The 16,268-nt window shown below is 56.9% G+C and overlaps 1 protein-coding gene across 1 annotated transcript; it reads left to right on the forward strand.

Annotated features, from left to right (window-relative positions):
• The first annotated feature begins 6,982 nt into the window (after positions 1-6,982).
• Positions 6,983-13,148, forward strand: SP7 (Sp7 transcription factor). The gene is made up of 2 exons (XM_061205838.1): positions 6,983-7,007; positions 11,709-13,148. The coding sequence occupies exons 1-2, from the start codon at positions 6,987-6,989 to the stop codon at positions 12,981-12,983; spliced, it is 1,296 nt and encodes a 431-aa protein (XP_061061821.1). The 5' UTR covers positions 6,983-6,986; the 3' UTR covers positions 12,984-13,148.
• The last annotated feature ends 3,120 nt before the right edge of the window (positions 13,149-16,268 follow it).

The following is a 16,268-nucleotide window of genomic DNA, read 5'->3' on the forward strand; positions in this document are numbered from 1 at the left end:
CTTCGTAGGAGAGGAGAAGGGGGCGTGGGAGGGTAGGGTAGGGAGGGAGGGATGGGTGAAGAAGGGAAAAGGAAATAGTTAAAGGGGGTTAAGGCAGAGTGTGTGTGTTGGGGGTTCTCCTGGGAGGCTGGAGGCCAGGTCCTCAAATGCAGCATGGCCCTTCACTCTGTTGACCAGACCCAGCAGCTGGCTGTCAAGGGGCCATTTTCAGAACTGAATAGATACCTCTCACATGCCCATACGTCCTGTGTGCTCGTGCCCACACCAACACACTTATCAAGAGAAGTCATCCTTGACTGCTTGGTCTCCCTCACTTCTCACATCCAATCAATCACCAAGTCTTGTCTATACCACCTCCTATATATCTCCTTTCCATTGACTTTTCCTCATCCCCTTTGCTGCTACAGGCCACACCTTCTCACCTCTTGCCTGGGTTGCCACTGTAAACTGGTCTTGCCTCTGATTTTACCCTCCTCCAAACTCTGACAATACTATTAGGCACCATTTATGGAACAACTACTAAGTGCCAAACCCTGTGGTAAGAGTTCCACATGTATTATTCCTAATCCTTATAACAACCCTGGGAGGTTGCTGTATTATGTTTCCCCATTCTAAAGAAGAAGAATCCAAGGCATCAAAGGTTAAACAGCTTGCCCAACCTTACACCATAGTAAACAGCTGATTTGCCCAGAACTGCCGGGCTCTAAATCCCTATTCCATTCTCTTCTATGCAGCCAGGGTCATCTTTCTGAAATACAAATATTCCCATATGTTGCCCTGAGCATCTAGTCCAGATTCCTTGCACTGCTGATCAGACTTTCCCCATCAGCCCCTACTGTCTGTGCTCTAGTCACACTCAACTCTCAGCACCTTAAAATGTCATTAATCCCTCAGACCTCTGGGCCTTTGCATACACTCTTCCCCCTGCATGTAACACTCTTCCTCTCTTCACCTGGCTGACTCCTATTCATCCTTCAGTTTCTTTACCTAGTCATCCCTGCTTCCAGGAAGCCTTCCTTGATTCTCCCAACACTGGCTTAGTTTCATTTTTTTGTCTCCAGTAACATCTAGTACTTACTCTCTTAAGATACTTTCCACTCTACGTTGGTTGCTGGTTTGTGAGGCAAAGGACTGGGTCTGTATTGTTCGTGGTTGCAAGCCTGAGCCTAGCCCTGCATGCGTGGCACAAAGTAGGTGCTTGCTGAGCATTTGTTGAATGAAAGAATGTTCCTCGGGTCTAGTCTACATCTTAAGAAACTGTTCTCCTAAGAAGAATCTAAGCAGGTCAGAGAAATCAGGGGATTGGGGCGGAGTATATCTAAGACTTTGAAGGACCGTTGCCTTGGGTTGTTTAGCCCCATTGCTAAGGATAAAAAATGTGATGAGGACCCTAACACCCCAAGTTCTCTTTGTTTAAAGACAGTAATATATTTCATGCATCAGATTCCAGGGTATCATTCTTACAAAGAGGCACTTGCTGGAGATGACCGAGATGACCAGAGTCTTAATTCCATGCTGATCCTTTTGAAACGCCTACCCAGTGCAGGTTCCTCTGTTCCAGGATCAGGCCTCTCAGTGTTACCCTTCCCTCCATTTCCCTCTTTGTCCCCGGCCATCCTTGCTTCTTCCTCCCCCTCCCAGAGCACTTTTTCTGATTCTTGATCTGCCTCCCCTGGAACTGCTATATTATCTCAGGGCTCAAATGTCAACTAAGGAGACTGAGGCTCAGAGCAGAGGGGAACCAGGGCCAGCACCAGGAGTCCTGCCTTTTAGGCCAGGCACTGGAAGAGGCGAAGGGGAGACGCAGCAGAGAGGGAGGGAGCTGAGGTACCACACATATGTAAATGTGCTTATGTGAGCATTAGGGTGGGGAGCTCCTTTTTCAAGCTGTCCTATACAGAGGTTGCTGGCCTCCTAAAAGCTTCCTTTCTTCCCTGTGTCCTCAGCTTTGCCTCCCAGAATGGGATTGTCTTCCCCAAGCTCCCTGAGCCTAGTCTCAGAATGTCAAGGCACTGGGCAGTGTCCAAATCCCAAGGTCATGAGTGGATCTTCCCCCCACCCAAGGAGCAAGTTTCCCTGGTCACCAGCCCTGTTACTTTTGGAGAACCCTCTCAGATTAGCAGCTGTCCCTCAAGGTCTCTTATCTGTAGTCCCACCATCTCTGTTTCCCCCTGTGTCTCTCCCTTTGCCTTTCTGTTTCCCTGACTCTGGGTGCCTTCTTTACTGTCCCCTCTGTGTTCTCTGTCACTAGTGTCTCCACTGGAGACAAGGGTTGGGCCTGGGTGCATGGGGGGGTAGTGGCCAGACCAGGGGCCCGGGACATGAGCGCAACTTTCCAAGCTTCTCTTCCAGGCCCCTGTGGTTGGGGAGCTCCACAGAGGGAGAGATGAGTCAGCGGGGCCGCAGAGCAGGGGGGGTCTGGGTGGGGGTGGGGATGCCGGGGTTCCCCAGGGCCAGGGAGTTTGCTAGGACCATCTGGGTCTCTGAACTCTGGTGGATATGGAGAATAAAGGATCAGCGAGTCCCCAAAGGTACACTACACTAGTAGGAATTGCAGGCAACAATTTGTAGGACTGGCAGTGCCCGTCACATTACCCTTATGCCCAGATTCTTGTAGGAAGGAGTTCCTAAATCCCCTCTAGGAGACCTCCGGGATTTCTAGAGCTGTAAGCTTGTGATGTTAGACCTGTGTGTATGTCTGTGATATTTGCCATGTATGTAAATGTATGTATTGATGTGAGTCTGTGTGAGTCCCTGCAGGGGTATTGTAGCTAACTGTGAGTCCATCTGCATGTATGTGTGCTGGTGTGTGCATTTTTGTGATTGGAGGTTAGGGTCAGTGTCTTGGTGTAAGCATCATCTGTATAACGTATGTATTTATATCCGTGTGTGTCAGTGTGGATGCCTGCAGAGTGTATGTATGTTCATAACTCAGCATGTGTGCAAGAGTGTATCTGAAAGTGTGTCACTCATTAGGTACGTATTAGAGAACGTGTCGATCTGTATCTCAGCGCTTTGTTCGCTGTTTGCTGGTGACTCTCTCTAGGGTAGCCAAACTCATAAAAACAAAGGAAGAGTTACGAGTCCCTTTGGATTGGGGCTCTAAGAGGAAGCCCAGCCTAGGATGGTGGGCGGAGGGCAGTGGGGTGGAAGGAGGCGGCTTCCCTGAGGAGAAGGGAGGTAGACGTCTCCCACTCTCCCCAGTGTTCACTCTCTCTCCACCCTCACTGACCTTTCCAAAAACAGCTAAAGAGAACTGAGGCAGGTTCCAGATTCAACCCCCTCTAACCTAGAAATCCCACCCCGATTCTTCTAGGGGAGGGAGGGAGGGAAGGGAGCGGTCCCTGTGGTTCAGCCCAGTCCTGGGGTTGAAAGATCAGAAAGGCACCATCCCACCCCTTCCTTCAGGGGCGTCCATCTCTGGAGCTCAGCGTCTGGGTGGCCATGGGCGGAGGCTGAGGGGCCCCCAGGGTGGTGGGGGGTGGTGGATAGAAACCAGATGCCTAGGGGGTTTATACTGGAAGGACCAGAGCCGCAGCCTCTACCCGCCCCTGCCACATGGCGCCTCTGCCTGGCTGCCCCACCCCCTGGGAGGCTGGGCTGAGGGAGGCCTGCGAGGGTGGAGGCAGGTCCTTGGTCAGGGCTCCCAGTTGTTGACCCCAGCCTCTGGGGGCACTGGGAAGGGGACGGGGGTCTGGGCCCAGGAATAGCAGGGCCTCAGCTGGGCTGCAGGACTATCTTAAACAAGGGTGTGGAAGAAGTCAGAAGAAGTCAGTCCAACCCTGGGTTGGAAGAAGTCAGAACCCAGGGTCCTGAGGGAGGCAGCTGGGGGCTTCAGGCAGCCCCTCTGCCTGGCTTTGGCGCAGACCTTTGGGAGGGGGCGCTGGGTCCAGGGACTCTCCTACTGCGGTCGGCACATCAGGGGCCCTGGCTCACATCTTGCTGGGGACCCTGCTCCTTCCTTGTCCTTCCCTAGCACTCCTGCTCCTTTCCAGGTAGGATTAGGGATCCAGATCCCCAAAGGAAGTGGAGAAGGCTGACCATCCCTGCCCCCATCTCCTCTCCTCAACCCCCACCTCCTTTCATCCTGCCTCCTTTTCCCCTTCAGTTTCTTCCTTTCCTCCCCAACCCCTCTCTCACCTGCCATCTCTTCTCTGGAGTCTAGACTTTGCTCCTCTGCCTCAGTTGCCTGCCTGATCTGAAAGCGTCTGGCTTTCCGCTGGCGGTGCAGTAATTCCTCCAAAGCTTCCCCTTTTCCTCCCCAACTTCTGAGCCGGCTTGCGTGGGCGCCCAGAAATCCATCTGACACCTCAGGCTCAGAAGCACCCCCCACCAGGGGGAGACTGCAAGGTCATGGGACACCCCACCACGGGCACTTCCTCTTGGGCAGACGGGTGGGGTGGCCCGTGTAATCATCGGACACAATTATGCACTATTTATACTCCATCCCTGCCCCCCACCTGCCTGGCCGCTTTGACCCTCTGCCTCCGCTGGACCTGGCCAGGCGTCCGGCTATTTTCCCTGTCCTGTCCTTCTGAAGCCATTGTCTCCTCATCTTTGTTCCTCTGGGCCTATTTCTTTTCCTTTTTTTCATTTTTTCTGCCCTCTGTTTTTTTTAAGCCACATACTGGTCTTCTGTTTTCCTCTCTTCTCTCCCTGTTATATCCCTCGCTTCTCTTCTGATTTTCTTGGATTGTTTCATTTGCTCTGTATGTCCCTCAGTCTTTCTGTGTTTCTTCTTTTGCTTCTTTTCCTGGGAGACTAGTGTCTGCCAGTCACCCTGGTTCCCTAACTCTCTCCTCAAAAGTTGGGCCCATAGGCTTCCTTGGGGGAAATCAAATCATGGGGCTGGAATCCCGAACTTCTCCCCTCACCCCCCGACCCCCTCCTCCCCTGAACTTTGATCCTGCCTGCTGGTTAAGCTGCAGTTAACCCTCCCTGGACTTCCAGCTGCTCCTGCCCCCTCTCCACCTTTGCCTTGAGGAACTGAGCTGGGAGGGTAAAAGGAGCCCGGAAGTGGGCACCCAGGAAGAGAAAGTGAGGGGACTGGTTGGCGAGTGAGGGAAGTGGGGGAAGGACCAGGCTCCATTCCTCTGATGGGCAGGGCTGAGAGCAGGAGAGGGGTGTGTTGGGGAATAAGTTGCAAAACAACCCCAGCTGGCTGGGCGCCTCCGTGGGAGAGATGCTGGCTCTACCACTTGGCTGCCCAGTCCTCTCTCTCCCATAAACTTACCTTAGGGCCCAGGTTTCAGTTAATAGACTTTTTGAATTTCCCTCTTCCAACTGGTTGACTTTCTTTTCTTCCCCATTTTGATGAGAAGTCAAAGTTGGGAAGTCCTGCCTAAGCTCTAACTTCAATTCTTCCTGCTGCAGAGGGAACTGATGCATGACAATGAGAAAGGGAACAAGGCACTCCCTCCTGGAAAGCATGATCACTCATGAGAAGATCATGAGTGATCACTTTGATCACTCCATCAAAGGATGGAGATTTGATGTGTGGCCAAGAAGGGCCTAGGGATGGTAACTGGCAAGGAGCAATGGAGGCTAGGGCCTCCCTTTGCGGGGGGGTTAATCCAAAGAGGCTAGGCTCAGGCTTGGATGAGTTGACCCAGTGACCTCCTGCCCTTACCCTCACTCCTGCCTGCCTTAAATTTTCTCAGAACCAGAAGATCTAGCTTCTGCCCCACAAAGTGAGGCAGGCCTAGGTGCCACTTCCCAAGAGTGAAACTCAGGCGTTGGGAGGAAGATTGGCGACCCCCAAACCTGTGCCAAGCTCTCCCCCGCCCCCTCCAGGCCTTGCTCTGGAACCTACCTCAGTGACCCTAAACGCCTGGGCAGCAGAAGCCTCCACCCCAGAGCACGCTTCCCCTCCTGGCTTTCACAACACACATACACACTGCACTCCTGATCTCGAGGTGGGTGACTGAGGAAGCAAGCATCTCTGTGGTCAGCTCGGGTGTGTGTGTGGCTTGTGTGCCTCCAGCCATGTCACTGTGATCATTTGTGTGTGAGTTTGTCTCTGTTCATTCATGACGGTGGCTGTGCCCGTGTGGATAGCACTGTGCGTGTGGACGTGCACACGTATCATCCTGTGTTTGTCCATGAGCGTGTGTGTCAGTGTGCTCCAGTCTCTCTGTGTGAGTGTCGTCCCCAATCCCCCATCCCCCCCCTGGATCTCTAATTAGTGGTTTGGGGTTTGTTCCTTTTCCCTCCTGTTCCTTCCCTCAGCGGCAGCGGCGGCGGCAGCAGCGGCGGCAGCAGCAGGAGCAGCAGGAGCAGCAGGAGCAGCCGTCGCCACCGCCGACCAGCAGCCAGGACTCTGGAGTCAGAGTAGGATTCTAGGATCAGAGCCTGAGTGGGAACAGGAGTGGAGCTGGCCTAGGAGAGGAGCGAAGCCCTCCCAGGACCCTCAGGCGACCCCTTGCCAGCACTCCCAGTGCCAGACCTCCAGGGAGGAGAGACCCAGGACACCCAGCCCCAGATCCCCCAGGTACAGGACACTGGGGAGCTCTGTCCGGGAGGGGTTCCCACAGATGCTGATGGGATCGCTGGGGGCAGGGTGTGGGACACCTGGGCCCACCGTCCCTCCGCTTTGCCCTCAGCGCCCCCCAGCACGCCCTGACAACTTGCCCTGTCCCTACCCGCTCCTGCTTCCGGCCCTTCTCTGGGAGCCCCGTTTCTCCTCTCCCGCCCAGATCCCTTCTTTGGGGAGCTCAGCAACTGGAGCAGGAAATTTGGACCCTCTGCCTCCCTCTCTCGCCCTGCTCATTGGATCCGGAGCCTTCTCCGCTGGGAAAGCTGTAATTAGAGGGTGGATCCCTACAGACAGAGAGCAGCCCCCCCCCAGCCCCTACCCCCCAGTCCCTTCTAACTTTAGATCTCTTCTCTCCCATTCTCCCATTCTCCCTCCCTCTCCCTCTCCCTCTGTCTCCGGCTCAGCTCTCTCCATCTGCCTGGCTCCTTGGGACCCGTTCCCCAGCCTCAGGATGGCGTCCTCCCTGCTTGAGGTAACTGCCCCCTCCGTCCCCCAGGACACCAGCCATGATCTTAATGGTCCCTAATCCCTGTCCACTTCCCACCTCCCAACTCACACAGACAGTTGCTGTGGTGCTTGTCACTTCCAGGGGTCAGAGGAGGGGGGAGCAGGGGGCAGGAGAAGGGAGGAGAGAGCAGGGCCAGGGGTCAGAGGACAGTCAAAGGAGGATGAGAGGGGATTAGCTTAGAAGAAGGCATGGACCCCTAAGGTCAGCCAAGCACACCAACTCTGAGGAGTGGAAACGGGATGGAGAAAGGAGTGGGGGGATGAGGAGAGAGGAGTGGGAGAGAGATAAGCTGGTAGCAGATGGGGGAGAGAAAGAAGGCCAGAGGACTGGCTGAGAGTGGGCACAGAGTAGCAGTGAGTACACGGTTCCTTGGGGGTCCTGGATCTCGGGACTCTTAGCCTAGGCAGTGTCCTGTCTGGTTTGTAGGTGGGGAGGGGGCTGGGCTTCTGGGCTCGTAGGAGAGGAGGTGGGCAATGAGAGAAGGGAGAGGGCAGTCCCTGCATGTGGGGGGCTGACCAGAGGAACTGGGCCCAGGCCTGAGAGGCAACCAAGGAGGAGGGCCAGGGTCTGAGGCCGCCTGCCCGGCTCACAAATATTTAGCTTTCAGCCAAAGACAAACTCAGCTCTATTTTGGGAGTGGGAGGCTCCAGGGCGGACTGAGCCACTTCCCCTCCAGGCCGGGACCCCAGCATCCCTTGCCTCTGGCACTGGGGATGGAGGGAACTAGGGTACCATGGGGGTCAGGGGTTGGGGGCTTGAGAAATGTCTGACTCTGTCAGGGCTTCTGGGAGACTCATGGCACATAGTTGGAAAGGGGGACTCAGGGTCACTCAGAGCCTGTTTGAATGTCCTGAGTTCTCCTAGCTTCTGAGTCTCTGACTCTGTGTCTCTGTCACCACCTCTGCTTTCTGGGTCCCTCCGCAGGAATTTGGGACCAGAGAGCCCTCCCCAAAGATCAACTCCCAGCAGTAGCCTTGACCTTCTGTATTCTTGGGCCCCTCTGAAGGCCCCATCTCTGCTCCCGGTGCACTAGCTCAGGTCCAAGGGGTGATGGGCCAAACAGGAAGCCGACTCATGCAGCCTGCAGGAGAGGTGTGTGTGAGATGAACTGGGAGTCTTTTAACACCTGTGTTCACTGGCCTGCATGTAAGTGTCAGAATGTAAAGCAGCACACCTGCACGTGTGGCTGGCTTTGTGAGCGCACAGGGGTGTGTGCGTATAAGCTGGGGCACCTGAGTGTCTGTTAGTCCAAGTGGGGAATGGTGTGTGTAAGTCTGGTGGATAGCGAGTTTGTGACTGAGTCTGAGGGAATGGCATGCAAGGCAATGGGGTGGACACCATAACCCAGTCAGGGGGCCTCAGGTGCTGTGCTCTACCCTCTGCTGCAAGGAGGCAGATCGCTCACCCCCAGGACACTCTCAATTGAACCATATCATTGAAACACTGGGGTTGGTCTTGAGGAAGCCGGAGGACTAAGGTGCATGGAAATCCTGGGTCCACCCAAGGCAGGGGCAGTGTCAGTGGGCGTGGGCTTCATGTCAGAGTTGCCAGCGTGGCACTGGTGCCTGCAGGAGCAGCTGGGCCAAAGGCCTGTTGAAAAGACACGGGATTGGGGTAGCACTTGGCAAGAGCAGTGTGTCCTGGAAACTGGGCTTTCATGTCCCTCGCTCCCCATGAGCTGGAGATGCCCCCAACACCAAGGCTTCTAGCCTCTGTCTCTTTCACCTATTCTGGGGGGTGCCTGGGCCCTCAACCTTCTTCTCCCACCCCCATCCGGAAGTCCTCTTTGGCAGTGGGAAGAACTTGGGATTTCAGAGAGGGGAGCTTGATGGAAGGCTCACCTGGGCTGAGTGAGATGCAGAGGAACAGGGTGGAGGGAGAAATGGGGGTGGGGGCTAGGTGGGGATGGACACTTGGAAGGTGGGAAAGCTAAACAACTTGGGAGGAGGCGGAGAGTGGAGAAGTGGAAACTGGGACCTTGGGTGCCCAGAACCTATGGCCAGTCAACGCTCAGATGTCCAGTGAACATTCCCGTGGGAGGTCAGTGGAAAGAGGGGGCTCTCCTCCCTGTGTGAGTGAGAGAGCTGGGACAGCTCCTTATCTAGTTCCTTCTCCACAGACTCTCCCTTCAGTACTTGAAGCCTGTTTTGTTGTGGTTGTCATTGTTTTCAATGGATGGTGGGTGGGAGTGAGAGGAAAAGCAACTGGAAGGTGGGCTCCTGGGCCCCCGGTGTGAGGTCGTGGACAAGTATTTAGAATCTTTAACCAGGACCCTGTCCCCAGTTCTTAGAAGAGCCCGAGCAGCAGGAGAAGGAAACCGAGGCTGTGGTGAAACTTAGCCAGGTGCCCAGCTCTTGGCCTCCAGGAGCTCCAGAACCGCCTGAGTGGTCTGGTGCCTTGCTCCCCCTTCCCTGCCCTCAGGGGCCCTGGGGGCCTTCGCTCCCCAGTGCTGGGGTCTCCTGTTGGCCTGGGGCTGCTGGCCTTCTTTCACCCCTCCTTCCCTCCCCACGGCTGGGTGGGGTCCCTGGGCTTGGCTGAGGCCCCTGTGGCCACAGTGTGAGGGCCGGGCGGGGGGGACGGCGTCGGCGTTTTTAAAAATAAACCGACCGCAGGGAAACCAACGGAGCCGGGCCGGGCAGGCAGAGGGGGAGGGGGTGGTCAGGGGGAGAAGGAGGGAGGAGTGGCCTGGTCTGGGGGTTTTCTGGGGCCCAGCACCGTGGGGATTTTCTCTTAGGTAGGAAATCTGCCTTCCTCCTCCCCCTCCCCCTTTTCTTTTTTCTCCCTCCTTTCTTTTCCTCTGTTTTCCTGTGCCTTCCTTGCCCAGTCTTTTTCCATCACCTCTCTGTCTTTGTTTATTTTGCTGCTTTCTTCTCCCTCCGTCCTTTTTGTCGTTTTTTTGCTTTCTTCTCTTTTGGGTCCCTGCCCATTTCTGCCCCTGAGGGCCAGCTGCCCCTCTGTTTTCACTTTCCCCCCTGGGGGCTTTTATGGCAGCTCTTCACCCTGCAGGGTCCTCTGCTCCGGTGTCTCTGGGTCTCTGCCTCTCTCCTTTGAACTCCACGTTTTTACCTCTCCTTTCTGCTAGGCTTTGCCTCCTGCCCTATCAGCTACCCTGCCTTACCTACCCTCTGCTTGGGAGATGAGAGGCTCCAGGGAAATCCTGGCTGGGCAGGACGCAGGGCTTTTGCCAGATTTGAGGATGCTTTCAGTGGCTCAAATTTGGGAGTCCATGGGGTCAACAGGACCTCAGAGAGAGGTAACTGGACAGGGGGAGCAGCAGGTTTGCATCTGCGGAGCAGTGCAAGACTGGCGACTACACACACCCCTCACTGCAACCTTTAGACCCCAGATCTACCTCTAGGATCAGTGTTACGGGCACATACCGCACATACCACATGCTAGGAGCTAGCAGGCAGGTCTGGGAACCCTGGATTCTTGGGTTCTTTTTCAGTTTTTGAGGGCCCCAGTCAAGGAACTGTACAGGGTCAGCTTTTGAGGGCATCTTTTTTTTGGTGGGATTCTCAGTAATGGACGCCTATCTATGCCAGCCTGGGATCCAGGAGGGCATCCATCGCCCAGGAGGGCGTCCCAAGGCTGACTCAGGGAGGGGGTACCATGAGCTCCTGAGAGATGGTGATCTCAGAGTGGTTTGGCCTGGTAGCAGCAGCACGATGGGCACGAAGGGCATTGTGTGTTTCTAAAAGACCCCCATGCCCCGTATCTACATGCATCTTCCTTCACTCCCTGCGCTGGAGGGGTGAAGAGAGACGAGCTATGTGGCTTCTGTGTGTTAGGGTACACTGAGGCGTGGGGGTGTGTGGCTGTGAGCCAGTATCTTAGCCACCCCAGTTCCCTGCCCTGCAGGGGCGTGAGGACTTCAGCTCTCCCAGCCCTCCCAAAGGGGTACCAGCTGGCTCCACAAAGCAGGAGGTGCCCAATGCCCGCTTGAAAGACATTCTTGCCTCAGCCACAGTCCTGGCTTGGCGGCAGCCCTGTTCCCTCTCAATGTCCCAGTGTCTCTGCCCTCGCTTCCTCTTGCTCCCCAGCCCCAGGGTCCCTGCCAAGAGAAAGAGATTCCTTACCAAGGACATGAGGACGCCGCTTCAGGGAGACCAGGCCACTGCCTTAGTCAGGAGACGAAGCAGAGACAGGAAGTGAATAAGGGGTCAAGCTGGGAAAATCTGGAACGCGGGAAGCTACACTCCCCTACGACTTCACCTTCTTCCCAGGCTGCCCTTTCAGCCTCATCTTTCCTCTCCAAGTCCCCGACCACGGCCTCTGCTCCCAACCCATTTCCAGGGGTCAGGATCCCTAATTCTCACCGCACCCTAGTGCTGCCTCTATCCCCAGCTCTTCTCATGGCTATTTAAGAAGCGTCTCCCATTCCTCAGAGGCCCTTGCACACACCCCCAGCACCACAGGGAGCTCTGTTTCCTGCCTGCTGGGTTGGGTGTTAGGCCGCTGTCTTGGTCCTTTGCTCTTTTTCCAGACTCCATCTGAGCTCTGCCCTGGGTCCCAGTCCTCAGTGCCGCCCCTCACCACCTCTGATTCCCCATCCTCTTCAACTCTTCCTCAACCCCTTTCTTCTGTTGTCCAAGTCTCTGGGGTGCACAGTCCTTCTGCGCGTGTCCTCCTCTGCCCCTAAACAGTGCTTCCCTCTCTCCACAGGAGGAAGCTCACTATGGCTCCAGTCCCCTGGCCATGCTGACCGCGGCGTGCAGCAAATTTGGTGGCTCCAGCCCTCTGCGGGACTCAGCGACACTGGGCAAAGCAGGCACAAAGAAGCCATACTCTGTGGGCAGTGACCTTTCGGCCCCCAAAACCATGGGCGATGCCTACCCAGCCCCCTTTTCAAGCACCAATGGGCTCCTCTCACCTGCAGGCAGTCCTCCAGCACCCACCTCGGGCTATGCCAATGACTACCCTCCCTTTTCCCACTCATTCCCTGGGCCCACAGGCACCCAGGACCCTGGGCTACTAGTGCCCAAGGGGCACAGCTCTTCTGACTGCCTGCCCAGTGTCTACACCTCTCTGGACATGGCACACCCCTATGGCTCCTGGTACAAGGCAGGCATCCACGCAGGCATCTCACCAGGCCCTGGCAATGCTCCTACTCCTTGGTGGGACATGCACCCTGGGGGCAACTGGCTAGGTGGCGGGCAGGGCCAGGGTGATGGGCTGCAAGGGACACTACCCACAGGCCCTGCTCAGCCCCCACTGAACCCCCAGCTGCCCACCTACCCGTCCGACTTTGCCCCCCTTAATCCTGCCCCCTACCCATCTCCCCACCTCCTGCAGCCAGGGCCCCAGCATGTCTTGCCCCAAGATGTCTATAAACCCAAGGCGGTGGGCAACAGCGGGCAGCTGGAGGGGAGTGGTGGAGCCAAACCCCCTCGGGGTGCAGGCACAGGGGGCAGTGCTGGCTACGGGGGCAGTGGAGCAGGGCGCTCCTCCTGTGACTGCCCCAACTGCCAGGAGCTAGAGCGCCTGGGCGCCGCAGCGGCCGGGCTGCGGAAGAAGCCGATCCACAGCTGCCACATTCCGGGCTGCGGCAAAGTGTATGGCAAGGCCTCCCATCTGAAGGCCCACTTGCGCTGGCACACGGGCGAGAGGCCCTTCGTCTGCAACTGGCTCTTCTGCGGCAAGAGGTTCACCCGTTCGGACGAGCTGGAGCGCCACGTGCGCACTCACACCCGGGAGAAGAAGTTCACCTGCCTGCTCTGCTCCAAGCGCTTTACCCGAAGCGACCACCTGAGCAAACACCAACGCACCCACGGCGAGCCAGGCCCAGGACCCCCGCCCAGCGGCCCCAAGGAGCTGGGGGAGGGCCGCAGCGCCGGGGAAGAAGAGGCCAGTCAGACGCCCCGACCTCCGGCCTCACCGGCACCCGCAGAAAAAGCCCCTGAAGGCAGCCCAGAGCAGAGCAAACTGCTGGAGATCTGAGCCGGGTGGAGGTTTCCAGCCCCTGGGCTGCCTTGCCAGTCTCTCCTGGCTCTGTGGACCACTGCTTGCCCCTCACTCCCTTTGCCCCATGCATGCTGCCCTTTGGGACTCGCTCCATCTCTTCCCCCCATCATTTTGGGCCTGGGTATCTCCTTGCATGCCTCCTCATCTCACTTCCTCCCCCTTGCCATGGGCCCCTTCTGCAAACTCTCATCTTAGGCCCTCACCTCTTGCCTGATTTCTGCTCTCGGGCTTCTGAAGCTCTTTCCTCACCACTGCTCAGTTTCTCTCTCCTCTGCTCTTACCACACCAACTCACTTTCTCTCCATTTGGGCTCCCAACACTTTATTTCTCCATCTCACTAACTCCTTGACATGCATCTTTTCTGCTTCCCAAGCTTATTTACCACTATCCCTTAGCTTCCAGGCTCCAGTCTCCTCAGTGGACTTTGTAGTCCATTGCCTTCCATGCTCCAGAGCATTCTTCCTTTTTACAAACACAATGATGATGATGATGATGATGATGATGATGATGATGATAATTTATTGCCCCCTGGTGGCCTCTTCATTAGGGACCAGAGTTGGGGGATTGGGGTAAGTGACCTGGCAGGGAGCAGGGTGCCAAGAGGGGGGCAGACCAGTGGGGATCTGATCCCAAAGATGGGGTGACCCCAGGGTCAGGGAGGCTGCCCCCAGGCCTGTATATTTAACCCCTATGTTCCAAGAGAAATGAATAGTAATAATAATAATTCTATTTATCTAAGTTATGATGACAGGTCAGGTAGAGTGAGCTGGGGAGGGAAGGGGGTCCATTTCTGTTATGGAAATTTTAGCCAAATGCATCTCTGTCTAGAAAAAGTGATGGTGAGGTCTTGTTAATAGAATTTCTATCATCAGGGTCTCAGTTAATGGTGTTTCTTGTAATGGAATCTCTGCTAATAGGGTTGATTAGCTAGATCTCCGTTAAAAGAGTTAATGGGGTATCTCACAATTAGGGGATCCCTAATATTTCCAGCCCCGGCCAGAAGCTGTGAAACCTCAAGTCCTATGGAGGGGAGGACTGGAATTTACCCCAGCTCCCTTGACCCCAGAGCAGGTTCTTCCACTGCCCCTCCCCTGACACCATGACCCCATCAGGCTAATCCCTTGTTGCCATGGTAACAGAGAGCTTGCAGCTGCCATCTTAGACATGCTCTTTGGGGAAGCCCACCTAACTGGAGGAGGACACTGGTTTGGAGGTGTCTCTCTAGAAGAATAGGTGGGGAAGGCTTTCTCTGGGATCAGATCAAGAAAATCAAGTATTTATTGAGTGTCTACTCTGTGCAAGGCACTGTGCTAGGCTGGTGCCTAGAAGCCATGAGAAAGAAGAATTTATAGAGCTAGGAGGACAGAGGTCCCCAAGCTGACTTGGGGGTGCGTCCACAGGCCCCCAACCTGGGACTTCCGATGCTCCCAACTCCACCTCCAGTGACTTTTAAAGCCGCTTCGTGCCTTTGAATGCCTTTCCTGTGACTTTGGATCCTCCTTTTCTATCTCTTTCTCCCTCAAGGCCCCAAGTTAAAGGTTTAAAGCCGCCGGAGCTTGGGGAGAGGGTAATATTGTGGAAGGGAAGGGATCATGCCCTCATGGAGTCTTTTTTTTTTTTTTTTTTTAATTTAATAAATAAAAGTTCGATTTAAAATTTTGTCCTGGTGAGAAAAGAGGGAGAGGAGGGGAGAAGAGTGAGCCACAGGATTTCTCTTTGGCAAACTGGGGAGTCCCTGCGGGCATTGTCGTGCCCGTTTGCACGTTACGCCCGGGGTAGAATACTTCGGCGGCCCGGCCCTGCGGCGGAGGTCAGTTTTTGACCGCCCAGAGCTCTCTGCGGGGTTGGGAAGGCGAAGAGGTTTTCTTCACCCGGCTCTTTCTCGGGCTCGGCACCAGCGGACACGGCCTGGACAGCAGCCGGGCCGCGCACCGGCCCCGCGGTCGCCGTGCGGACTACGGCGCGGCCCGGGCCGGGCAAGGTGCGGCTCCCGCGGGTGGACCCGCCTGGCACGTAACCCGCCCCCGGCCCCGGGCCTGCAATCAGTCGTGCCCGCCACGTACTCAGCGGAGGAACAAAAGCCACTCTGTCGCGGCCAGACCCCAGCCACAATAGGGCTTTGTGCGGCCTCCGCCCCCTACGGCTCCCCCGCCGGGCGGAGGGGCGCACGAGCCGCTCCCCCAGCCTGGGCCCGACTGCGGGCGGCGCCCCCGTCCGCCGGTGCCCCTTGCGGGCTCGCGAGAGGCGCTCCGCGCTAGAGCGGGGGAGGGGTCGGCGGGTCCCAGGCGGTGCTCGGGCTGCCGGTCCCCTCCCCACCCCGCCCCCGTCCAGGTGCGAAATCTCCTGCCCTAGGGCGGGGCTCCGGGCTTCAAAGGCGCTTTGAAGAAGGATCCGAGTTCCAAGGACCCTCCGGCCGGCCGGGGGCCGCGGCGGAAGAGCGGCTGAGAGGGGCGGGGGACGCCTGGGCGCGGGGCCGCGAGAGTGGGCGGCCCGAAGTGGACCCCCCGGGCTCGGCGCCCACCCTGCGGGGCCGGCTCCTCGGGACCCCCCAGGGCCTGGCCCTCTCGCCTCCCGGTCTCCGCCTGTCCGGTGCCAGCTCCCGCCCGCCGCAGCCTCGCGGTCCTCCCCGCCCCGGTCCCTCGGCCCCTTTCATCTTCCTTAGACTCCGCTTGGGGTTTTGCTGGTTTCTGGGAGATAAAAACTGCCTCAAATAGCGGCGGCGCGCTGCCAGGACAAACAGGGCCGGGCGGGCCATGTGCGCCTGGTTACCGGCCCCGGGCCGGGGCGCCGGGCTTCGGCGCGCCCGGGAAGGGGCGGCGGGCCGAGGTCCAGGCACCCAGGCTCCCGCGATGCCTCCCGCCTCCCAAAGTGGGGGGCCCATTTTAGAAGTTTCGGGCAGTGGCCAGGACGCTGCCTCGGTTTCCCGCCCAGGTCGTAGGGAGGGGCCCCGGTGGAGACTGCCCGCTGAGCGCTCTGAGCCCCTGGGGCGGTGGGTCGCAGTCACTGTGTCGCCAGGGCCGCCGCGCCCCCTGGTGAAGTTAGTGGGGAGTGCGCTAGGCCTGGACTTCACCCTCCCAAGAATCTGCAAATTGTGAAAAACCGTTCAGCAAACCTTAAATAAGCTGTATGGGGGAGGCGGTGGTGGAGTATGAAGACACAGAGCACTGTTCCTTCTCTCCAGGTCACATTACAGGGTAAGAGGCAGGCACCTAACTGATAATTATAACACAGTCTGTTGGTGAAAATCAGGCTTCATTCAAG

The sequence above is a fragment of the Eubalaena glacialis genome, chromosome 11 (assembly GCF_028564815.1).
Source record: "Eubalaena glacialis isolate mEubGla1 chromosome 11, mEubGla1.1.hap2.+ XY, whole genome shotgun sequence".
NCBI classification, from domain to species: domain Eukaryota; kingdom Metazoa; phylum Chordata; class Mammalia; order Artiodactyla; family Balaenidae; genus Eubalaena; species Eubalaena glacialis.

Excerpts from the sequence above, each read along its gene's own strand:
- SP7 (XM_061205838.1), top strand. The coding sequence starts at position 6,987 with ATGGCGTCCTCCCTGCTTGAG. Across the intron at positions 7,008-11,708 it reads TGGCGTCCTCCCTGCTTGAG|GAGGAAGCTCACTATGGCTC; the intron begins GTAACTGCCCCC and ends CTCTCTCCACAG.